This window comes from Lactuca virosa, chromosome 2 (genome assembly GCF_052849685.1).
Source record: "Lactuca virosa cultivar CGN04683 chromosome 2, Lactuca_virosa_CGN04683_v6, whole genome shotgun sequence".
Lineage (NCBI taxonomy): Eukaryota > Viridiplantae > Streptophyta > Magnoliopsida > Asterales > Asteraceae > Lactuca > Lactuca virosa.
In genome coordinates this window covers 233,424,156-233,450,497 of record NC_136427.1, presented here as the reverse complement: position 1 = coordinate 233,450,497, position 26,342 = coordinate 233,424,156, and the positions used below count along the sequence as shown (strand labels likewise).

The window sequence follows — 26,342 nt, the reverse complement described above, 5'->3', positions numbered from 1 at the left end:
GCCCCCGAGTCAAATAAAACCAAAGCAGGCAAAGAGTTCACTAAGAACGTACCTAACCACATGTACAACGGATAAGCACAAAACATATGTAATAAATGAGATAAAGGGTAGAAACATACCAGCAACCACATCTGGAGCTGCCCTGGCCTCATCCGCTGTAAGCTGGAAAGCACGCCCCTGGGCCCTCGAGGGCACTGCTCGACCCTGACTCCCGTCAGTAATCCTCAATGTAGTCGGCGCTGGAGCCTGTGACAGCCTGGCTGCAAGCTGTGGACAGTTGGTCTTCACGTGACCAACCTGATGACAGTGGTAGCAGATCCTCATATCCTGAACCGGGGCCGTCTGACGACAATCCCTCGCAAAATGCCCCTCCTGGCCGCATTTGCGGCATTCGCTACCGGATCTACAAACCCCCGTGTGTCCCTTTCCGCACTTCCCACAAGTGCGGCCCTGATGTCCCCCTGTCTTGGAATCAGCGGTCTTAGACCGCTTTGGCGCCGGCTGCGACTGTGCCGGGGCCCGACCCTGCTCTCTTAGCTGTAACTCAATCTCAAGCTCCCGCCGCCTGGCGGCCTCCTGTAACTCCAGAAGCGTATCACAACGCTGAGTCGCCACAAACTGTCGAATATCTGTCTTGAGCATGCTCAGATAACGAGTCATCTGAGCTTGCTCATAAGTAAACTCCGGGCAGAACATCGCCCTCTCAGTGAACATACGGGTGATCTCCGTCACCGTCTCCCGATCCTGTCTCAACTCCAGAAACTCCTAAGCTAACCGCTCCCGCTCGACTCAAGGAATGTAGCGAGCGCGGAACATATCCCTGAACTGCTCCCAAGTAACAGCAGCTCTCTGCTCGTCAGAATACGACCCAATCATCAACCTCCACCAGTCCTTTGCCCCGGACCTCAGCAAGTTCAGGACACACCTGGCCTTCTGGTCAGTAGGACATAAGCATGTGAAGAAACATCCCTCCACGTCAGACAACCACCTCATGGCTTTGATGGAGTCCTGGGTCCCATCAAAAGTAGGGGCTTCGTGTTGTCGAAGCCCCGATACTGAAAAGCCCGACCGGCTCCCATCCCTGCTGCCGATACAGCTGTTGTAGCTGCTGCGGCAGCCGCCTCAGTGAGGGCTACATAACAATCATCAAAATACTCCATCATAGCGGTCTTAATAGACCCGAACATCTCTGGCAACTCGGCCCGGAACAAAGCAGCAACCTCATCATGCAGGATCTCCCGGATCCTATCATCCGTCTCGTCTGGCCTCCTTTGGCCGATAGTCTCGGGCGCTGTCGGCGCCCCCTGTCCGCCCTCTCCCTCTCCTGATCCTAATCCCGAACCGGATCCAGTCACAAAACGCCTGGTCATCACCATTCTGAAACATAACACAAGGCATCAGATAATCCATACAAAGAACTGGGAACCAACTCCCGATAAAACCCTAGGGTTGTGACCTCCTTGCTACGCGTATGGGTCCTGTGCTTTCAGTAGTATGGGCCCATACTACCTTCCACACCTACCCATATTTGTTCCAAGTATCATCACAACGCCCCAACCATATATATAATCATAGCGAACACTTAAGCCTCACTCCTAGAGGAAGGCTAAATATCCCGTAATCGGCGGACTCATCCCAAATAACCTACCCCTCCATGAAACTTTCACCAACCCATGCAGCCCTAGTGTATGCTATTCATACACAACGCTGGACCCTATAGACTTTCGAATATCCAATCCTACCCTAAGCTCCCAATCAAACAAGAACATAACATAAGGCCAAATCAAACATTCTCAGGCTATAAGATCTTGGTTATGTATAAATGTGATGCATACACTAAGCAATCACAGTAATGATGTCAATCTCATATAAAGGAAACCCTAGGCTAGCAGGCATCATGTAATCAGGCAATTCTATCATGCAATTCCTAAAGATCCATAGCCTAGTACTAACATGTTGTTCTAACATATCTCATAATCAAATAACTTTTATGGTATTTTGGGGGTCTACTTACTGGCTCCGTCTGATCGTACACCCTGCATCCTCCTTTACTTATTTTGAAAACCCTTTAAAAAAATCATTTTGAAAATCCTTCCCTTGATTTGAGACTGGAGTTACATGCATGTTCCTCCAATTCACTCAAACCAAGGCTCTGATACCAACTTGTAACACCCAAAAATTCAAACCAATTTAAACTTTTAAAAACATTTCAAATCATTAAAAATCATTACAACTTGTTTTCAAAATGTATAATATCAGAGTTTTCCCAGAAACATAGACAAAACATGAGGAGATGTACGATCACGCCTTCGCCTTGCCGCGATCCCCTGATATACCTGAAACAATAAACTGAAACTGTAAGCCCGAGAGCTTAGTGAGTTTCCCCAAAATACCAACGCCATACAGATATATCCATATCATATAAACATATAGGCAAATAATATAGCATGCGTAATGAGCCATCAGTCTGACTGGACCGAATCCCGGTCCTCAGTCTATCTGGACCGCTCTCCGAGCCCTCGTCACGTCTGGACCGCCCTCCTCGGGGCCTTCAGCCTATCCGGACCGCTCGCTGGGCCTTCGGCCTGACTAGATTTGCCCGGCCCGGGCCTGCAGTCTACCCGGTCCGCCCAGGGTGTCTTGGCCTACTGCACACAGCAGGACCTACCTCAACCCTTTCCCCAAACCAACAAACATGTGCACATACATATAAACAAGTAAACATGCAGATCTAACAAATCACTAGCATGGAAACCATCCTATAACCAGGATACCGATCTAACCGATCTCTAGCATAGCAACCATCCTAAACCAGGATGAAATCTAACATAGCAACCATCCTAAACCAGGATGAAATCTAGCATAACAATAACATAGCAACCATCCTAAACCAGAATGTAAATCATAAAGGGCCGGCCTTGGTGCCGTAGACCCTGTTGATATAGTGAGGAGAACTCACCTCACAATGTCGCACTGAAGTGATAGACTCAAACCCTCGAATCACCAACACGAACTCCACCACCTATAGTCACCATAAAACCCCTTTTTTCCATAAATCTCCAAATTACCAAAATACCCTCAGAAATCAACTGGTCATCTCTTGGTCAAAGTCAAAGTCCACAGTCAAAGTCAACAGTCCATGTTGACTCGACTTGTCGAGTGCAGATCGCCGACTCGTCGAGTCCTTCCTGAACTCGAGAAGTCGTGAAACCCTTGATTAGCTCGTCGAGTTCCCTTTTAACTCGCCGAGTACATACGTGTCCAAGAATTTGGAGAAACCCTAGCCGACTCGCCGAGTCTTCGAACGACTCATCGAGTGCAAGGCAATCTTCATCGGGCTCACCGAGTTTGTTCATCAACTCGACGAGTTCATTACCATCTTCATATGACTCGCCGAGTTGACTATGCAACCCACCGAGTCCTTGCAGACCTTCATCCATGCAGACACTTTTTAAGCCATGTCAAGGTTCCGGATTACAGATCCAAGCTTCTAAGGCATGATTATCACGTAAAGTTGCAAACTTTACACGCATGCAAGGCCCTAGAGGCTCTAAATGACCAATCTAAGCTTCTAATGGGGCTTTACATCTTAAGAGGGTCTCATCCTTGCAAGAGCTGGAAACTTTATGGGCTTAGGACTCAAAAGAGGTTCAGATCTGAAGTTTCAACTTCAGATCTAGCTCACATAACAAAATCCCTTCATGCATAACTAAAGAAAGCCCTAGATTCCACATAAGAATGATTCTAGAAGAAAAAGAAGTTAAGGTAACAGGTGGTTACCTCCAAAACGTGCCCAAACCGAAGTAGACTCTGGATCCACACAGAAATCTTGATGCTAGCCTCTTGATTTACAAATTTCTCACAAAAGTCACTTCCCAAAGCTCCAAAACACTCTCCAAGCTCTCACTCACGTAAATTAGGGTTTCTGGGTCTCAAAGGGTGATAAGGGACAGTAGGAGGCGCTAATGGTCCAATATATATGGTGCAAAACCCTGAAAATTAGGGTTTCCACTGCCAGCTCCTACTCGTCGAGTCCCCCATACCGACTCGGCGAGTCACTCATTAATTGACGTGTCCTAGCCCGCTGCTACTCGACGAGTCATAGCGCCAACTCGTCGAGTAGACCTTAAACATGATGTCTAAAATGGAAAATTAATAATACCTGACGGTTGGGATGTTACACGCACAGAGCCCGGTTTTCAAGCAAACTTTCCGGTTTCGTCTGAATCACTCTGTATCAGGTGAGTGCATAGTCACTTCCATCTTACACATAGATATGAAGTATTTTATATAAATTATGTGTTATGTGTCTAAATATATGTTGTCTGTTTACCTGAGATGTTTGTTGGATGAAAGATCTGAACCTCTTTCTTTTCAGATCTGAATTTCTTCCTTTATATCTAAACATTTTCTTCCAGATCTGAACTTTCTCCTTCAGATCTAAACTTTTTTTTTTATCTAAGACTTTTCTTCAGATCTAAATCGTATATGTATTTTTTGTCAGATCTAACCCTTTTCTTTCAGTTATGAACTTTTTCCTTCAGATCTGGACTTTCTCACTGCAGATCTGAACTTTTCAGATCTAAACCTAATATATGGATGATTTATACTTGAGATCTGTGCTGGATGAAAGATCTAAACTTCTTCCTTTCCAGATCTAAACTTTTCTTCAGATCTAGACTGTATATGTATTTTATGCTTTGAAAGATATGATGAAAGATTTAAACTTTGTTTTTTCAGATCTAGACCTTTTTCTTCAAATCTGAACCGTATATGTGTTTTCTTTACAGATCTAAACTACTTCTTCAGATCTGAACTGTATATGTATTTTATATCTACAAATATGTTGGGTAAAACATAGGTAGATGAAATAGTTGGTGTGTGATGAAAGATGAGTTAGAGGATGAGATAAAAGGTAATATAGATTATGAGATGAGGGTGAGAGGTGAAAAATGAGAGAAACCTTTACCCAAACGATGACCCCGTCATCTAGCAGAGTACAGATGACAACCATGGACTATTCTAGACAGTCTATTGAACACTAGCAGGCTCGCTACCTGTAGGTGTTGTGAACGATATGTTCACCCGGTGTACTCTAAAAACCCATTTACATGTATTGCAGGTGGACTCCCGCAAATAATATTGTCGATAAATGAGAGCTATGGACTTAGCACCCGTTGGATGAACCCTGGAAGCTATAGATTTAGTGTCTGTTGTATAAACCTTGGCGACGATGGACTTCGTGTCTGTTCCTTAGGAAAAAACCCTTAGGAATGAGTGATAGATGATCCTTAGGGTAGATCCCTAGGAATTAAAGAAGATAATGGGGATGGGTAATTGAGTTAATTGTTTGATGATAAAACATAATAACTTTGTTATTGTGGGTTGAAAACCCTATGTACTCACCAAGTTTCCCAACCTGACCCACTCAGTTTATTTGTATCACATGTGTCGATATAAAGCTACACTTCACTGAGGGATTAAAGAGATGTAGATCACTAGTGTAAATGAATGTAAGTTCTGTTTATGCTTATGTTTCTGTATTGACGTTGACATCCCAAGGTTTTAAAATGAATAAAATACATTTCTTCGAAAGTGCTTTGATAACATATTTATCATGTTTTTCTGGGAACAAAATTCCGCAACACTTTTATTAAGAAGTTTACTCTGATTTTTTTATTAAAAAGCATGAACTAAATCAGTCTTTTCTGGCCGTAAAAACGGGGATGTCACAATATGTAACGGCCATTTTTGTATTTTGTTAAATATTGAATTGTTGTAGAAGAATACAAATAAAGAAAGGGAAATCTCCAAAAAAAGTCCCAAAATTTTGGGTCAAATTATGATCTAGTCCTAAATTAAATTTCATTAACGAAAAAGGACAGGAAACCGGCTAATGTAATCACTTTAACCTTTTTTTACCTTTAACCTGTTGAGGTGGCACCAAGTGGACTACTTGCTGAGGTGGCATGCCAAATGGACTGTTGGACTTACGTGGCAAATGATGTGGCATGCTCGGACTGTTGGACTTACGTGGCAAATGATGTGGCATGCTCTTCCTTTATAAATTTAAGAAATCTGATTTTTGGGAGAAAAGATACGAGGGGGAGTCGAACCCATGATTTCCCAATCATGAACCATACACCTTACCATGTGAGCTGGGAGAACTTATTATTATAATTTCTTCAAAATAAATTATAAATTGTTATAATCCATGTCTTCTTTCCCACATCAGCCCAACAGGCCCCATCAATATACCTTCCACAAACTTAATTATATTGTCATTCACCATTAACGTCTGACTGCTTCATCTTCTTTCCCACAAGATTCGTCCACTGTTATAACCATCGTCATAGCTCTCTACACCCTAAAATCATGAAGTTAATTCTCGTCCCTCATTAACGATCGCAACCCATTTACCCTTTTCTCTCTCGATCGAAAAAAGCTTGCTTGACGCCGGCCACCGCCACAACGACATTCACCGATTCCTTCGACGCCACCAATGATTCTTGCCAAAAGGTTTTGGAGTGAGTTGTTGAAATAAAAAATCAAGAACATGAAATTTTTATTGAATTAGTGTGTTTGATCTGAAAAGGTTTCTTGAATGAAAAAATTTATGTTTATGGAACTTGTCTTGAAAATCAAAATTACCAAAAGCATTTGCGGTGTTGAGTATTGAAGTAGATGAATTAAATTTTGATGATGCAAAAGTTAGGTCAAAATTGGTATTCAAGTCAAAATTGGTGTTAAGTAGTGTTCGATGATACAACTCATACAAATTCGTTTTTCCAGATGATTGAATTAGATTTCGATGGCCAAAAGCATAAGCTGGAATGAATGTCAATTTGGTTGTATATGAAAAGTCAAAGTTTATATCGATCGATGGTTGAATTAGATTGGAGTTTCAATCTTTCACAGTGGACTTTAGAAGTTATTGAATTGAAAATTTAAATACAATGTCGAATTCGATTTTGCAAAAGAGTCGAAGTAGTCAAATTTGCTACTCCATTGATGTTATTCACACAAAAATCGGTGATTTTAATTCGAGCCCATAGAAGGAAGCGAATTTGATTTTGCAGAAGAGTTAGAGAAAGACTGAGGGAAGATGAAAGGTTAGAGCCTCAGGTAACCGACTGAAAAGGTAAAAATGATCAAAGTGATTACATTAGTTGGTTTCATGTCCATTTTTGTTAATGAAATTTAATTTAGGATTAGATCATAAACTAGCCCAAAACTTTGGGACTTTTCTGAAGATTTCCCATAAAGAAATTGCGAGACCCACTAATGACGTGTATGTTTATTTATTAAGTTGTAAACAATGCATTCTAAAAGTACTATTAACTATAGTATTTTCACAACCCAAGGTTGGTATTTGTATATATTTATAATGTTTATTGATTTATTTTTATACATATCTTTGATTTTTTAGGATAATTAAATTAAGAATTTTTTCCTCTTATTTTACTCAATATGTATAATAGACAATTTGTTAGATTGGTAAAAAGTGATTTTTGACTGTGATTGTAACTGTAAACAATACTAATGAATTAAATTGTCATTAGAAAATAAATTATAAAGCGAACGATAAGAACTAACTATTTATCATAAGCCTTAAATTTTGAGTTTGCTGAAAACTTTTGTATCTATAAAATACTAGTTTATAACCCGTGAGAACCACGGTTATAAAATTAATTAAACTTTTATAGCAAAAACTTAAAATTATTAATTAATTATTTCAAATAAATTATTTGAAATAAATTATTAATTAAGAGATATCTTTTTAGTTATATAAAATTATAGTCGTTGATTTATATAAATTCATGAAATTATTCACTATATAATATATATTAACTTTATTTTATTTTTTATTCTAATGTTATTAATTTAATGTAATTAAAGTGTGAAAATTCAAAATTCAAAGTTTGAAATGAAAAATCAATTATTAATTTAATGTAATTAGAGTGGAAATTTAAAATTTAAAATTTAAAATGGAGAATTAATAGGTTGACATGTGGCATGATATATGACATATAATATTAATCAAGATTTCTAATATTGTGACACTTATCAATACGATAATAAACTTATTCATTTATTAGAATAGAGATATGAAAGACCCATGTATTACATGAGTTAATTTAAAAAAAAATAAATATAAAATTTTAAACATTTGAGAAGTTTGAATTTATAAGAAAAATTAGAAAAATATTGAATTATTAAAATTAAAATGTTTTTTCTCTTTTAAATTTAAACAAATAATTTAGATAAATAAACAAAGAAAACTAATGGGCCTTAATTTAGAAATTTTGACATTAAAAGGAAAGTCAATTAATGAAATTGAAATGCATTTATTATTATATTTATTACAATTAATATATTTAATTAAATATTATGTGAAATTTAATAAAATGAAACAAGCATAAAATGTCATGTGAAAAAATTTAATTGAAAATAACCACAAAATGACATATGGCAAAATCAATGAGAGTGTGACATATGACAAAAGTATTTTATTTATTAGGGAGCATCGTATCCGAACCAAAGGTTAAGTCTTTTACTTTGGAAAAAAAATTCTATTTTCGTTTTGACTTTTTCTTTTTAGGTTTTTTTGTAGGGCAAAATATACATATTGAATGTCTTGAAGCTAACTTCCCGTTTTTGTTAGGGAAGTAAAAATCTTGTTTTTTGTTTTTTTTGAAACATAAAAAATAATATAATTTTAACGATCATACAATGCAGCTGTTGGTATGTGGTTTTTACGAATAATAAGATGCAATATATAATACGAAACAACATTGCACCGCAAATACTCTATTTTTTCAAAAGAATTGGTTTTGTCATCCAGAAAGCGCTAGCGGCGCAGCTTGTTGCCCGTTTGCCTTCAATCGATATGTATTGAACTATAATTATCGGATTATAAATAACTAATGTAATCTTTTGGAAAAAAAAAATTACACCATCTTCCATTTGTTAGATTAAATTTTTAAGTATTGAGCTTTCGCGATTTTTCAATTTGATAATTCGGTTTTTGCTAATCCTAACCATATAATACATATATATTAAATCCAAAGGAGCTTAGGAATAGTACATTTTTAGGCTTTAGGTTTTTGCCACAAAAGTTTACTGAATTTGACACTTTTAGTCCTTAAAGTCAAAATTTTTACATTTTTGCCTTTTAACTAAGTTTTTGTGCCTTAAGGTTTTTGCCACAAATCTTTAATGACTTTGACACTTTTCGTCCTTGCAGTCAAAAGTTTTACATTTTGGTGTTTTTGCCACAAATCTTTAATGAATTTGACACTTTTCCTTTTTATAATTTTGCCCCTTTATTTTTACTTCTTCATATTTTTGTCACTAAACATTCACTTTTACTTCTTTAAAACCCTTTTTTTTTATTCTTTTATAATTTTACCACTTTATTTTTACTTTTTTATAATTTTGCCACTAAAGTTTCAACAAACTTTTCCTCTTTATAGTTTTGGTACTTTATTTTTACTAATTTTGCCATTAAAGTTTCAACAAACTTTTCATCTTTATAATTTTGACACTTTATTTTTACTTCTTTATATTTTTGCCACTAAACTTTCACTCGTGTAGCGCCAGCAACGCCTTTTCCTAGTTTTTAAAAATCCACGTTAGTTTGGGTAAAGGACCCACGTTGGTCAATTCAATTTTGGTCGACCACAGGGTTGTGGAAAATAGGCCGTGATAGGTCTGGATTTCTTCGTGTTGGAGCAACGGCAGAGGCGAAACTATTTTCTGGATCAACTGAAATCCTCCATCGTTGATCCGTCTCTCTCTTTCTCTCAAATACTCCAAGCAAGTGATTGATCTCAATCCTCGGGTAAGCTGTTCTTATATCCGACCTAATTATTAGCTCTATGAATCATTGCTTTTCCCCCAAGTTTAAAGGTGCTTTTAAATTGTTAGTGATTAAGAATTGTGAATGGAATCCTTCCGTTCTTTCGGTACTTTCGGTTTGTATTTTGTATTGTGACCAAACTATTTCAATCTGGTGTGTTCAGCTTGAAATAGGTTAATTAGTAGTTGATACTCTATATTGTATAGTTTGTTTCTGCTGCTGTCTGTCTCTATATGCGTCCGTAGCACTACAATTAAGTCACCATACGAATCGCAATAAGATGTTGCTTTTTGATCATGATCTGTCACTTTGTTACTGTTTTCATTTTGAATGCAATCAAAGAAGGTAAGTAAGTGTAAACAACAATTAGAAATATGACCAGCTTTGCAAAGAGGGATGAAATGGTTGATGCATCTCATGATTCTAATGTAAAATGATAATCATGTAAGGATAACATCATTAGAAGCATCCTGCGAGAGCACTCCACCATCAAGTTAAATCACAATCATGAGAGCATATACAGGGAAAATGATAATGATTGTGTAGTAACTAGTAAGCTAATTCTTGTCTATTTATGGGTTTTACTGTCCAAGTTGGAACTTCATTTGACATTTATATGATCTGTTTTCGTATTTACTTCATAATAAAACATTATCTGCTAAAAAAGAGGCATTCTTCATACACAAGCATATGCACATTAAGAAAAGTTGATGATATACACACTTTTATCTACCCATACACATACATAAGTGCATTAAAGAAGTTGGAATCTTAGATAGAACACCATAGCATTAATCAACAATGATGGTTTTCCAAAGCAGTTTGATCTGAGTGGTTCTTTTTGTTAAATTTGAAGTGAAGGTGACATGGCATCTAGGAGGAACATCAATTACAGTCGTCTTCCTGATGAAGACAATGATCGTATAGGCAATGAAGGAAGATACGACCCTCGGTTTGACTACTCACCAGGAAGCTTGGATGAAGTCCCATGGAAATCCATTGCCCTTGCACTTTTTCTCCTTTTTCTTGGATGTTGTCTTCTTCTTCTTTCAATCTTCATCTTCACAGGTCACATGGGAGGAGACAAATCCCAAGCATATGGCCTCTTAGGACTTGGTGCACTCACCTTCCTCCCAGGTACCCTACATTAATCATATATTAATAAGTATAACACAATCTGCATTCATTCTGCACATACATACTTATATTATAGTGTTGTTAAATACTTAAATTTTGAAGAATTCCTTATTTCTTGATGATGATGATTCATTTGTTTTAGGTTTCTATGAGACTCGAATTGCTTATTATTCATGGAGGGGCGCACAAGGCTATCGGTTTGCATCCATCCCTGGTTATTAAAGGTTTATAGTTATACCCCTCCTTTTCCTCATCTTTTTTGGTTGTATATGTAATATACATACAGCAACTTCCAGTTATGTAGTAGGTTTTGAGAATTGAGATTGCTTTTGTTTTGGAAATGAAAAACTTCTAATATAGAGAAACTGCTTTGGAGTCTTCTTGCTGGGAATATACTTTGAACTTTTCTTTAGCATTTTGGAACTAGACTTCAGCTTTAGTAACTAACAAGATTCTTTAGCAACCAAATTTTGTTGGGTGTTGGAGTGTTGTTTGTGTCGATCATTTGTCTTTTGATTGGTTGCATCTTCTGACAATGACAACATATATATGTTTCCATTCAAATTGTTAACTGAAACAACCTGATTATCATTTCTTTTTTCTTTTTAACTTGTCTTCTAGATCTTCTATATTTAATGCCTGCTTCTTTATTTTCAAAATAGAGAATATTTTTATACCAAATATCATTGGAATCCATTTCTTTCTTTGGATCACTTTGTTGGGTTTTGTTCCAGGTGTTGAAGCCTTTTGCTTAGGAACCCATATTTTCTTAAACTTCTTTTATTCTTTTTGATCTCCCTTTGATTGGGTTTGAAGTATCTGTTCTTAGACATTTGACTGGTGTTGGTCTTTCATACCGCGACTGTTAGAGGATACACTTGAATTTGACATCGATTTTTTACCAGGCTGGTACCCCTTAACATTTAACATATAGAATCGCTGGTTTTCTGAATTCCACCAATCCAATCATTGAGTTGTTTGATCTTGAAATACGAGGTTTTTCCTTTGATTGTATCCTAGAAACACCAGTGGCATGTTGTTCTTCGAAAATAACACCTTTTTTTTTCTTCTGAAACTTCGTCAACATATTTGACTTTAGAAATCTCTTGTAATGGTACTTTAGTTTTGATATTAACAACAATTGTACTTCTATCTTTCTTATCATAAACTTGAAGATCAACGTTTGAAGCAACTTTGTTCAATAAGTGTTTCTATATGTTGGAGGCTCCCCTCTGGCCCTCTCTCTATAGGAGCTCTTTTGGAGAGAGCTTTGGACTCCTCATATATCATCAATGTTATTAATGTTTGCGCGTCATACCCCCATGGATCAATACATGTTATCAATGCCTATCCGCGTCAAGCCTCTAAGATGGAGTGTTAGTATATCCTGTCTATAAGGGTTATTTTGAATCCAACTCTTGTATTAAGTTTTTTTTTTTTTTATTATTATTATTATTATTACAAATTTCTTTGCATTTTTGTTTTTCTTCTTTTTTCTGTATTTTCTTTCTTTTTCAAATCGCCATAACAAGAATTTGAAAGAGCAATTCATCATCATACTAGGTGTTATTAAAAATAAAAATTTAATATCAATAATTAAACATTAAATATTTTATAAAATAATATTTTTACATAACATAATGTAATCTTTTGGAACATTTATAAAAGAAATCAAATATTCTTTAGAATATTTATGAGACTTTATTATCAAATTAATAGAATGATTCTTTTTCCTTATAAAACCCATTAGAATTTTGTGGAATTTTATTTTTAAAAAAATGGAAATTCTAAAAAAATAACAAGTGGAAAATAATAGTTCTAAAACTCCCACAAAATTACATGGGGCAAAACTCTTGAGAATTTAACAAATAACAAAAAAAAAACATTCATTTATTAGAGAGGATTCTATAGCACTCCAACCATATTAGTCTTAATGTCCTTTTGAACTTTTGTAAAACATGAAAGAGTTCAATTCATCAACAATTTCATTCTCACCGACACGAGTTAAATCAATCAGCCACTTAATCGTCATTTTGAATCAACATCAACTAAAACGAAAAACTGAGATATTGACTTGATTCACTTCCAAATCATATCTAGATTTTAAATTTTGAAAATTGTCATCTATGAACCAAAACATATCAAGAACAACTCTAAGATAAAAATATGAAATAACTTGTTCCTGAAGAAATCTGACTTGAAATTGCACTTCCAAACTTTGAATCAAGAATAAATGTTGAATCGATGACGAATAACAAATCTTGAATCGATGAAGAATAATAGTAAAAATCAAATATAATGATGGAAAAATGAATTTAAATTGAACAAGAATATAGAAATTAATTTGAAGATAAACGAATCTAATGAGAAAATGAAGAGAAATTTGCTAATTTAGCTAAATTTGTTAATTATTCTTCTAAAAATAGCAAAAAAAATATTTTTTTGCAAAATAGCCACTAAAATCGTAAATGACTATATTCCATCTGCTATTTAGCCATTCCATTGCTATTTAAGGATTCCTATAAAATGGGCAAGTTTTTGTATTTCTTTCTGGACTTTTATTAGAAAAGTCTCAAACTTTTGGAAAAAATTTTAATTACACCCGAATTTTTTTTAATAAAAAAATCAGATATTTTTTTCAAAACACGAACCTAGGTCTCCCCTACAACAAAGCCAACTACATACCAACTTAGCCAAATCCTTTATCTAATTTTAATACTTCACTCATATATATATATATATATATATATATATATATATATATATATATATATATATATATATATATATATATATATATATATATATATATATATATATATATATATATATATCAAATACAGAAGCTTTTAAATTTAAAAAACGAAGCAACAAGGATTCGATCCTGCGTCACTTCTTCACCAAACAAGAGACATTAAAAGTATTATATATAACTATTATTTGCTGAATTATTATTATTATTATTATTATTATTATTGTTATTATTATTATTATAAGCAAAAATCATTAAAAAAAATTAAATTCATTTTTATCAATACTATTAAATAAATAAACATATAAATATATTGTAAATACATATTTATACATAAAAAAAACATATAAATGTAATAAATACATAAAGAAAATGCGTTCATATATTTTTAGACTTTAAAAGCGTTTTTAATTTTTTTTTCCAATTAAACGTATTTATACATATATTTTCCAATTAAACGTATTTATTTATAATATTTATAAATAAAATTACAAATACTTTTAAACTTTGTTCTTCCAATTAAATGTATTTGTAATCTTATTTATAAATATTACAAATAAAGATGTTTAATTGGAAAAAAATATGTAAAATATGTTTAATTGGAAAAACAATGTTTAAAAACGCTTTTTAAAATATAAAAAGATATAAATACGTTTTCTTTATGTATTTATTACATTTATATGTTTTTTTTACAATAAATATGTCTTTAAAATGTATTTATATATATATTTATTTAATAATAATAATAAAAACAATTAATAATAATAATAATAATAATAATAATAATAAATGAATTTGAAAACTTCAGCAAATAATAGTTATATATAATACTAATGGAAGAAAATCATGTAATTCTCAAGTGTCCAAGGATCGAATCATCCTTTTGTACGGTTTTTAAAATTTAATAACTTTGGTATTTGATAAATATATATAGGAGTGAAGGATTAAAATCAAATAAAACCTTTGGCTCAGTGTTGGTATGTAGTCGAATTTGTTCTACGGGGGCATATGTTCGATTCTTCCTCTCTGCTTTTTTTGAAAACGCAAGTTTTGTATTCTGAGAGAGAGATATATATATATATATATATATATATATATATATATCATTTGGTACTTAAATAAGTATGAAAGGTTGAATGAGTAGAGGGGAAATAACGTTTTATATGTATGGGATGTTATTTCGGAGCTTGGACAACAATGTTATATATGGGCATCGCTAGATGGTTTATTAGAGCCTTAGAAACATATTTTAAAAGGGTTATAATAGAAATATAGTCCTATCTCTTAGACCAGCTCCAGTGGTAAAACACTAAAATGGTGATGTTTACATATTAAAATTGTGTTTTCAATCCCAATCATACACTAAAAAAGTGGCTTTTAAATGCAATGTATTTTGACCTTTATATTTGGTGTCTAAAGTTATCTCACACACTAAAATAATGTTTTTTAGAGGTTGGTTGGAGTCAAATAGCCACTTTTTTTGGCCTCTAAAATGGTGTTTTAGTGTTCCATTGGAGTTGCTCTTAGTTGTCAAAAGATAAAATGTCTAAAGGCAACGGTGATCGATGTGATACTAATGTAAATTTTCAACTATTTGTAATGTGATGCAACAACTATCAACTAATAGATAGTTAACTAAAGGGTTTAAGTCATTTTTAGTCATTGAACTTTTCTGGATGTTTTATTTTGATCATTTTACTTTGTTTAAACTATCATTGGTTATTGAACTTGTTTAATTTGTTCATTTTTTGGTCACTCGAACTAGGTATAGCATGTGTCTAATACTAAACGATGTTGTCAAGGTTATAATTAGTCATTGAACTTTTATGAGTGTTTTATTTTAGTCATTATATTTTGTTTAAACTACCATTGGTCACTAAATTTGCTTATTTTTTTTTCATTTTAGTCACTCTATTTTTTTATTATCATTTATAAAAAAAAAAAAAAAAAACTATTTTTTTCATTTTTCTCCACAACTAAACTTGTTTCATCGATTATTTAGAGTAAATTATATGAATAATCCTTGTGAGTTAAGGTAGAGTGTTCATTTAGTCTTTAACCTTTTTAATAAAAAGACTATTTTATAATTGTCCATCGCATCACTCTTGTCACTGGTAGAAACGCACCAAATCATCATTGATAATCAGTTTTACGTTAGGTAACCTCGTGGAAAGTCTCCGTATCGGGTGGCCCAAAGCAAAAAATATTTTGGTATATATGAATTAATTGAAAACACTAATAATTCTACTTCTACTAAAAGCCCGAATTAGGGGACTCGATCATCCTTCAATACATAAAGAGAATGTTTTGTATGAAGCAGTTAAAAACATTAAACATGCATGCTCATGATCACAATGATTATTCATATAATGACTCTAAAATAATTGATATAACAAGTTTAGTTGTGGAGAAATAGAAAAAAAAATTGTAGTTTCTGTAGTTTTTTATAAATGATAATAAAAAATAGAGTTGCTAAAAAAAATTCAGTAATCAATGGTAGCTTAAACAAAATATAATGATTAAAATAAATCACCAAGAAAAGTTCAATGACTAATTATAACATTGACAATGTTATAAACCGACTATCACATGTTATAGTGACCAAAATGATAAAAAAATAAACAAGTTTAATGATCAATGGTAGCTTAAACAAAATATGATGACCAAAATAAAACATTTAGAAAAATTCAATGACTAAAAAAACCTAAACCCTTAACTAAAATCATTTCTTTTCTGTATTTGCACTGATATTCATGTTAAAAGAAGAGTTGGAATATATCGTTAGCAACAACGAGAAGAAAGTTACAAAAAAGAAAAGGGTAAGTGAATGGAGTAAAGGATAACAAATCTAATAAATCAATGAAAATATAATTCCATTTCTCCCTTCATTCTTCAGCACAATGATCCAAGCACATGGTACAATAGCACTGCATCAGAAAGGATCAACAGGTTTTATTTGACCTTCATCTTCCCCCTTTTCACATAATAATAACTCTGCGTCTACAACACCCAAAACACAACAACATGAAAATATGCAAACCGGGTAAAACTGGAGCCGAATGGGATTTTTCGTTTACCTCTTGAAAATCGCGATTTATGAACACCATTGCGAGTGTTACCTTCTTGTCTCCCATTGGTTGTATGTGCGTGACGTAGCATAGGACCCGAGTATCGTTTCGTTTCTTCTTCCTGTTCTTGATGATCCTGCAGATACACCAACATTCAACATTAAGGATTCCAAATCCATTCTTCCTGATCGAAAGTTGACTTACAGATGATGTTGATGACAGATCTTGCTCATAGATGGCCTCAAATGAACGAACATCTTGACTCGTTGGGGTCACAAAACTGACATGCTTTCGCCTTTTTGTTGACCACCCACCAAGGCTCCCATGTGATGAGGTCGCTCGTGGAGGCAGCGAACAAATTGTGTCAGATTCAGATACATCGGCGGTTTGTGAAACGTCCGATACCGTGTCAAGATTATCAGCTGATGCTCTAGATCCATTCAAATAACCAGTTCGTCGAGCCTGGAATTCCATAAATCAACTCAGAAATGTTCAAAAACTCAAAGGAATAACAATGGTGTGGGAGAAAGAAAGAAACCTCTGATTGAACAACTTTAGACAAAGTACTTTGTCGGCCTCTTCTCACATTTCTTGATCCCCCAGATGCCCTAATTCTGCCACCAACCTTCTTTCTGAAATTTAGGGTTCTTCAAGTTAAAATTTATCTATATTTTACCAGATCGAAGCTAACAGAGAAAGGAAACTCACCTGTTTGCTTCCTCTCGAAACTTGGCATCGATCTCTTTGCTGGGTGGGTATGTTGGCAAGCTTGCTGGATCACAGGCGTAAGGTCTCGAATGAAAGTACTGAAGATGAACAAAACATTAAAGCAAGATATGCGATTTTAGGTATAGAATTAAGCCAAGAAGACAAATTCATAACTGTTACCTCAGATTGAAGAGCGGAAGTGGCAGTCATACGTTTTTCTGGTTCAACAGAAAGGAAAGACGCGATTAGGTTGACAGCATATTTCGGGAGTTCATTACACCTTTCCTTAAGAGAGCTTTCATAAGCATGTCGGGGTTTAAACATTGTTGCAAGAGTAAGTGACGAATTTTTCCAGAACTCATCTGGTGGATTGCCACAAAGCATGAATATTTTATGCAATTGTTCAACCTGCAATGTGGTTTGACTACCCAATCAAACAAACAAATTGCAAGTATAAAGTCAAGATTTTGAATCCTTATTACCTCTGTTCTCCCTTTTAAGATGGGTCGACCGATAAAAAGTTCAGCAAAAACACATCCCACGCTCCACATATCAACATTGGTTCCATAATTTGATGACCCTAAAAGAAGCTCAGGAGGACGATACCACAATGTCACTACACGACTCGTTAATGGTTGCCTGCTTGCTGCAAAATTGGCAAGACCGAAATCTGCAATCTTCAATCTTCCATTGTTATCCACCAAAATGTTTGATGTTTTAATGTCACGATGGAGGATTCCTCGTGAGTGACAGTGCTCGATTCCTTTCAACAATTGCCGCATGTAGCATTTGATCTGGGATTCGGTGAATCTGATGTCGGGGGATGATAGAAGTCCGGCAAGATCATGTTCCATATACTCAAATACAAGGTAAATGTTACACGACAAACGTGACGTGATTATTCCCTCCAGTTTCATGACGTTTGGATGATCAAGCCTTCGAAGGATTGAGATTTCACGAGCCATGAATCTCACGCTTTCAGGTTGGAAATTGTCGAATCGAACCTTCTTTAGTGCCATCATTTTACCACTTCTGAGATCGCGTGCACGATAGACACTGCTGTATGTTCCTTGTCCAATCTAGATGTGAAGAAAGAAGAAGATGAGTGTATAAATGTTTGCGAACATAAAAACTGAAATGGTATATTATTACCTTTTCAAATCTCTCGAAGCTATCGGATTTTTGTGGAACCCAACCATCAATGGCTTCACCAGCGACGGCACTGAGCCAGGCGGGCCAACCGGCGGCGACATGTTCTGCTACAGTCAATCTTCCAAATCTCGTGCTTAATGAAAATGCAGGCTTTTTGGGAGAATGTTGTACGACAACATCACCGGCGGGATCATCGTCGTTACTGATCTTATCATCATCATCGTCGTCTTCTGTCTCCTGTTTGAACTTCCCCTGTCCATAATCCTGATTCTGATTAGGATCCGGAAAACGCCTGGCGGGTTTATCATCATCAGCAAGGGTCAGGGAAGAATCATGAATAGGGGAAAGAGTAGCGATGGCAACATGTTTTGAACTGATACAACCCATTTAGATTCGCCCCCAAAACCCATCAACGAATTGACAGATTTTGGGGAGACCCAGATGGACCCGACGCAGGGAGAATCGGGCCTCAAACTGGTGAAAGTCGGAGAATGGTCCCTTCAATAAGAGGGACCAGAGGAAGAAATTTGCTAAAAATCGATGCAATCCCTAAAAAACGAACCTCGTCTAATTCCAATAATTTAATTTCGTGGACGACTGGTTTTGGGATTTATGTGTGGCGAGATAATCGGAGGTGGGAGAGAAGAAGTTGGAAATGCGGCAAATATTCGCCAAACAATTCCTCTTGATTTTCTCTGTGTTCGATATTACCTGCCATTACCATCGTTTTTTTCTATTGGTCCATCTCACATTTCTGCAACTTATTTGATTTGCATTGTAGTCGGAGGTGGAAGACAAGGTTTTTCCATCATAAAAACATTTTTAAATGACAAAATTACAAAAATGGTCCCTGTAGTTTGTCAAAAGTCACAAAGTCAGTCCCTCCTAATTTTTTTTGATGCAAATGGTCCTTGTGGTTTGCAAAACTTGCACAAATGGCCCTTTTTACTAACTCTGTTAGTATTCAGCCTTTAGGGTAAGTGCATTTTCGTCTTTTCAGGTATAAAGGAACTAAATTCGTGATATTTGGTAAACCAGAGAGACCGTTTTTTAAATTTGTTTCAAAAAATGAATTTTTTGGCTGAAGGATGGGGAGGGCTCGAACTCGAGACCTCCACCTCTTAAGTAGCCAAAGATTTAACCAGTTGAGCTGCATGTATATTTGGTTTATATTTTCCAAATAGTAATTTATATAATAACGAAAACGTTAAAACATAAACAATAAACAAATTACAAAAAACATTTTTTACATATTTTTTTTAAATAAAACAAAATGTATTTAATTGTATTATAAAAAAATTACAAACAATTTGTATATATTTTTATGTATTTATTTTACATAAAATGTATTTTTTTTGTCTTTAAAAAATACGGCTTTGTATAAAAAATACATTTTCGTAAAATATTTTTTTATATCTTTAAAAAATACGTTTTCGTAAATAATAATAATTAACACTACTCATGACATAAAAAAATGTATAAATTCTTTTGGATCGATAGTTCTAAAACCGGTGTTAGTTATTATTATACGAAAACGCATTTTTTAAAGACATAAAAAAAATATTTTACGAAAACATTATTTTTAAAGATAAAAAAAATATTTTACGAAAATGTATTTTTTATACGAAACCGTATTTTTTTAAGACAAAAAAAAATACATTTTATGTAAAATAAATACATAAAAATACATATAAATTGTTTGTAATTTTTTTTATAATACAATTAAAATACATTTTGTTTTATTTAAAAAAAATACGTAAAAAATGTTTTTTGTAATTTATTTACTGTTTATGTTTTAACGTTTTCGTTATTATATAAACTAGTATTTGGAAACTATAAACCAAATATGCATGCAGTTTGAGTCCTTCCCCCTTCATTCAACCAATAAATTAATTTTTTCAAACAAATTTCAAAAATGCTCCCTGTGGTTTATCAAATATTACCAATTTAGTCCCTTTATATGTGAAAAGACGAAAATGTCTTTACCCTGACGGCGGAATACTAACGGAGTTAGTAAGAAGGTCTATATGTGCAAGTTTTGCAAACCACCAGGACCATTTACATAAAAAAATTAACAGGGACGACTTTGTGACTTTTAGCAAACCACAAAGACCATTTTTGTAATTTTATCTTTTAAAATCTTTAAAACGATTTTTTTTGGTTAAATGAATTAAATAATATAAAAATCATTCCATTTCTAATTAATCACTGCATTTAAGAATATTAATTAGGTAACAAACAATTGTTTTTAATAAAATTAAAGGTATTTTTTATTTGTACGGTAAAAATAACTATTAGATTTTAAAGATATATAAACTTATATAAAAACTAAAAGTTAAAAACCACTTAAAGTAGTTTTTTTATTTTAAATTTTTTATTTAACATAAAAATTAAAATATATTAGATTTTTTACCTATATATACCCATCAAACGTCAATTCAATTTTATTTCAATCTATCTCAACTTCGTTTCATTTTCTCACAATTCTATTCCAACCTTCTTGAGTTCCATTTATTTTCTTTCTATAACCTTTCAACAAAATGAATTAAAACATCCGAAAAATAGTAGTGAAAAATAATCCCTAAAGTTCATCTCCATCCGACGATGAACCTAGCAACACTAATTTGTTAGTTACATTATCTCGTACTACACAAGTTATGTTTTAGAACAATGCGAGTTCAAGCAGCATTCATATGAGACACACAATCAACAAAGATCGTCTAGGGGTTGAATACCTACTGATTTGAGATTTCTTTGCTAGTGATTCAACCTTTGCTAACGAGCAAACGTTTGCTTATGTGACTTGTTGGTGACCTGAAGAAGAATTATCATATTTTTTTAAAATATGGGATGCAAGAAATGAGAAAAGTTTCAGTGCGCTATAAAAATGAACCTCAACAATACGTCAAATAGCATATAGAAGCAACTTGGACTCATTTGATGAGTATATGAATATGTAAGAAAGAACTTCACATGAAAGTCTTCAAAACTTATGCTATGGTCTTATCCAACTGTATAAGGCCGGAAATTTATGTCGTCCAACACCCACTGACATTCAACTTTTGTACGAAGCACACGAAGCCAAACATGGATTCCCTGGAAATTCTTGGTAGCATTAATTGCACACATTTGAATTGGAGGAATTGTCCAACGAAATTGAGAGGCCAATACACGAGGGGGTAATCATTAGTATCCAACAATGATACTAGAAATGGTGGCAGCACAAGATTTATGGTTTTGGCATAAATTATGTGGTGCAGCCGATTCGAACAATGATCTGAACGTCCTCTACCAATCACCGTTGTTTTAGGAAAATATCATGGAATATTTGATGAAAGTAGGTTTTCATCAGTTGCAAGGTCTAGAGACCTGGAAAGCCAATATGACTCTGATACCCGAAGGGCCGATTCTCCAACCTAAAGGGCAGATTTGTACCTCTTAGGAGAAGCCAAAGAATCCTTAATAGAGATCTTGACTCAAATCACCGGATATATTTGGTGGAAAGTTCAAGGGATGAACCTGGATCAAAACACTTTTATTGTCTTAGTGTTGAGGATGATCCAAAAACCTTTAAGGAGGCAATGAAGTCTCAGGATGTTACCTTTTGGAAGGAAGTTGTGGATGATGAAATGTCATCAATCCTTGAAAACAACACTTGGGTATTATTTGATCTACCTCCAAGTTCAAAACCATTAGGTTGTAGATGGATCTTCAAAAAGAGGGAAATTGTCAGAAAAGTCTCAATATTTACGGAAAAGTTACACTTTAGTACCAAGATTTTTTTTGAACAAAAAAGTCCGGAAAACCGGAAAAAATTTGCAGTTTGACCCTTTTTGACCGGTTGAAATCGGTACCAAATTAATTTGGGACTATTTCGTAAACTAAACCAAAGTATTGAGACTTTTCTGTAAACAAAAAATATTATGACTTTTCTGCAAACAAATCCCTTATTATTATTATTATTATTATTATTATTATTATGATTATGATTATCATTATCATTATCATTATCATTATCATTATCATTATCATTATCAGTATCAGTATCAGTATCAGTATCATTATCATTATCATTATCATTATCACTATCACTATCACTATCATTATCATTATCATTATAACAATAACAATAACAATAACAATAAGGGTTTTGTTTTGCAGAAAAGTCATAATATTTTTGTTTACAGAAAAGTTTCAATATTTTTGGTTAGTTAACGAAATAGTCCCTAATTAATTTTGGGTTAGTCAAAAAGGGTCAAACTGCAAATTTTTGCCGGTTTTCAGGACTTTTTCGTTCAAAAAAAATTAATGGGACTAAAGTGTAACTTTTCCGAAAATATTGGGACTTTTCTGGAGATTTCCCTAAAAAAGAAGATGAAAGTGGATGGGACTATCAAAAAGTTCAAAGCAAGGTTAGTCATTCAAGGCTTTAGGAAAAAGTATGGAATTAACTACTTTGATACATATGCTCTTGTAGCATGAATTTCTACTATAAGGTTATTGATTACCCTCGCATCATTCCATAACCTTGTGATCCATCAAATGGATGTCAAGATTGCATTCTTGAATGAAGATCTTGATAAAGAAGTTTACATGGTTCAACCTGAAGGGTTTGTCGTGCATGGACAAGAGCATAAGATTTATAAACTTGTAAAATCATTTTATTGGCTGAAATAAGCTCCTAAGCAATGACATCAAAATTTTGATGAAGTGATTTTGTCTTTTGGTTTTGTGCTAAATCAAAATGACAAGTGTGTGTGTAGTAGGTTTGACACTACTAGCAAGGTGTCATCATATGCCTCTATGTTGATGACATGCTAATTTATGGAACGAACCAAAATCAAGTAGATGAGGTGGGGGAGGCGGATGTGATTATTGGTATTAGAATCTGAAGGCTGAATAAAGGCTTATCCTTGACTCAATCACACAATATTGAGAACATATTAAAAAGATTCAATTTTAATGATTGTTCACATGTTAGTACTCCCATGGATCCTTAGGTAAAACTTATGCCGAATATTGGAAAACCAATTTCATATTTAGAGTATTCAAAGGTCATATGATGCTTGACATATGTCATGACAAGCACAAGACATGACATTGCTTTTGCTGTTGGGAAGTTGAGCAGATACACTAGTAATACTAACGATCAACATTAGAAAACAATACATAGAGTACTCAAATATCTCAAGGGTACTATGAATCATAGCTTGAGCTATTTGGGATATCCTTTCGTCTTAGAAGGCTATTCTGATTCAAGTTGGATTTCCAAATTGGAAGATCACTCTTCAACCAGAGGTTGGGCTTTCCTCTTGGGAGGAGATACAGTTTCTTGGGCATCAAAGAAACAGACATGCATAATAAATTCAACCATGGAATTTTTATTTTTAGCTTTAGCTGCTGCTGGCAAGGAAGTTGGGTGGTTATGAAACTTGATGTTTGAAATACCATTGATTCTTAAACCTATTGTTCCTATATGTATTAGATGTGATAATGCTTCAACATTAACTAAGTCTTATATCCAAGTATATAATGAAAAGTCTAGACACTTGGGTGTTAGACAGGACATGATTAAGGATTTAATCATGGTCATAATAATCTCACTTGAGTTTGTGAGAACTCATCAAAACTTAGCAGATCACATTACCAAAGGGTTGGCCAGAGACTTAGTGTACAATTCTGGAATAATGATGGGATTAAAGCCCATTTAATTTGCAATGATGAGATGCCCAATTCCCCTTGAATGAGTCATTCAGGGATGAATTCAATGTGGTTTTCTCATTGTTGTTAGATTGGAACACATTATTGAAATCATCCCAAGGTATGTGTTTAGTTCTACAAGTGGCCAGGTTAAAGTTTTGCTTCTCAATAGATCCTTTAATAAAATGTATGTGTAAGTACATGATATAAAGGAGTTACATATGTGATTTGTGAAGTCTAGTCGTGCTTCAAGAAGGTTTTGGACTTGACCGTTGATATGATCATGAGAGGATTAGGACATACGACTTTACAATGGTGTCAAAGTTTACTTCTTGAGTAGGAAAACATGTATGTAGTTTATAGCCAGGTAGTCAAAATGGGTTGAAGGGTTCAATTCTTAAGAACACCCCGATTCTCGGTAATTTTATATATAAATTACTAAATGAGAATTCAATTGTTTTGATATTTTCATTATGTGCATGTTTTTGGTTTGTTAAACTCGTTAAAATGTAATCTCATGGTAACTCTAAAATGGAGGGAGTATTGTTGGTGATTTTAGAGTCACAATGGTCGGGTTGCTCTAATGGATTCACATGTTTGATTTTGAGTTGTGGAGATTGTATTGTGCCAATGATATTCGAAATCATGGTTATAATGCAAGCAAGGAGGTGTGGAGTACACACTTGCATAAACCTATACTAGAATATGTATATAAAAGGTTTAAGGAAAATGAATCATGTTTAGACTCTTAGAATAAACTTGGAAAACATGATATCAATTAAGTTAAAGTGCTTTCAAATTGAAATCCTTGGTATATACTTGAAATTGATGAAATCATGTATACAATCAAGTAATTAATACATCCTTATGTCTCTTAGCCATTGTGAATTAATGAACTCAAGTTTAATTAATACGCTAGGAGTTACACTTATTAATGGAATGTAATTAACACTTTTGGGGTTGTTGTTGGATTAGGTGTCTAAGCCAATAACTGATTTAATATAATCTTGAATTATTAACAAAGTCCTTTTGGGTTGCCCTCAAACCTAGTAATTGAATATGATGACTTTTAGAGAGATAGATAGATAGATAGATAGATAGATTGATTGATTTATTGATTTATTATATGATTAATAAATAGCAATAAATGAATTTATTAATATGTTATGAAAATAATATATTAATTAGAAATAGTAATATTTAATTAATAAATAATCAGAAATTAATTATATTAATTTTGGGATTAATTGTATTAATTAAAAGTGCAATGGTTAAAGTGCAATTGTTCAATAGTTGAACAAGAGAGAGTCCAGAACCTTCCTTGGAAGGAGGTGGACGAAATTAGGCTATTTCAGGGTATCTGGAATATTTATTACAGATAAATAGGAAGTTGAATAATCACTAAATTGAATAAATATTATTTTATTCATTTAGGGTTATCTAGGGTTTCCAAGTTGCACTATAAAAGTACCCTTTAGACTACAATTTTCGATCACTTGATCCTCAAGAGCCCTAGGCCGAAAATTGACATCCCCTCTCCTCTCTCAAAAGCTTCTTGTTGCTAGTGTTGGGTTTGAACCATCAAAGGCAAGACATTTGTGTTGCTAGCTTCTAAGTTATTGAAGAAAGAATTCTTGATTGTTTACTACAACAATTTACAATTTTCAAAATAACTTAGGGTTAGTATTTTCTTATTGTTCAATATAATGTTACATCAATAGTGTTATGACTTAGATATTTAGGTTGCATGTACCCTTAAGTGTAAAGGATTTTTCCGTATTAATACATGTAAAACCCATCAATGGTATCAGAGCGTACGATTGTCTAACAATTGAATGTACATTGCTTGAACTTGAACAAGGAGGAAAACAGAATCGTCATTCTCTTGCTCCACCACGACGTGATATTTTCCACCACGTGATCTGCGAATTCACATTCTTTTTCGTTCGACCACGACATGGTA

General features: G+C 33.9%; 2 protein-coding genes across 3 annotated transcripts; one reads left to right on the top strand and one right to left on the bottom strand.

Moving 5' to 3' along the window:
• Positions 1 to 9,658: 9,658 nt before the first annotated feature.
• On the top strand, positions 9,659 to 11,411 carry LOC145160461 (uncharacterized). 2 transcript variants are annotated; one of them, XM_079079657.1, is made up of 3 exons: positions 9,659 to 9,844; positions 10,724 to 10,999; positions 11,142 to 11,411. In XM_079079657.1, the coding sequence occupies exons 2-3, from the start codon at positions 10,729 to 10,731 to the stop codon at positions 11,219 to 11,221; spliced, it is 351 nt and encodes a 116-aa protein (XP_078935783.1). In that variant the 5' UTR covers positions 9,659 to 9,844; positions 10,724 to 10,728; the 3' UTR covers positions 11,222 to 11,411. The 2 variants fall into 2 exon arrangements, with proteins under 2 accessions (XP_078935783.1, XP_078935782.1); XM_079079656.1 differs by having other exon boundaries at positions 10,719 to 10,999.
• Positions 11,412 to 16,501: 5,090 nt separating this feature from the next.
• LOC145160460 (putative serine/threonine-protein kinase At1g54610) lies at positions 16,502 to 19,413 on the bottom strand. The gene is made up of 8 exons (XM_079079655.1): positions 18,680 to 19,413; positions 18,010 to 18,606; positions 17,708 to 17,935; positions 17,528 to 17,625; positions 17,358 to 17,451; positions 17,024 to 17,281; positions 16,829 to 16,955; positions 16,502 to 16,751 (listed from the first exon to the last, which is right to left on the bottom strand). The coding sequence occupies exons 1-8, from the start codon at positions 19,064 to 19,066 to the stop codon at positions 16,684 to 16,686; spliced, it is 1,857 nt and encodes a 618-aa protein (XP_078935781.1). The 5' UTR covers positions 19,067 to 19,413; the 3' UTR covers positions 16,502 to 16,683.
• Between the last annotated feature and the right edge of the window lie 6,929 nt (positions 19,414 to 26,342).

Bases quoted from the DNA above. Each gene is read 5' to 3' on its own strand.
- LOC145160461 (XM_079079657.1), top strand. From the start codon at position 10,729: ATGGCATCTAGGAGGAACATCAATTACAGTCGTCTTCCTGATGAAGAC. The intron at 11,000-11,141 runs GTACCCTACATT...CATTTGTTTTAG, and splicing joins TGCACTCACCTTCCTCCCAG to GTTTCTATGAGACTCGAATT.
- LOC145160460 (XM_079079655.1), bottom strand. From the start codon at position 19,066: ATGGGTTGTATCAGTTCAAAACATGTTGCCATCGCTACTCTTTCCCCT. The intron at 18,607-18,679 runs GTAATAATATAC...CTTCACATCTAG, and splicing joins GCTTCGAGAGATTTGAAAAG to ATTGGACAAGGAACATACAG. The intron at 16,956-17,023 runs GTAAGTCAACTT...GTGTATCTGCAG, and splicing joins ATCTGTCATCAACATCATCT to GATCATCAAGAACAGGAAGA.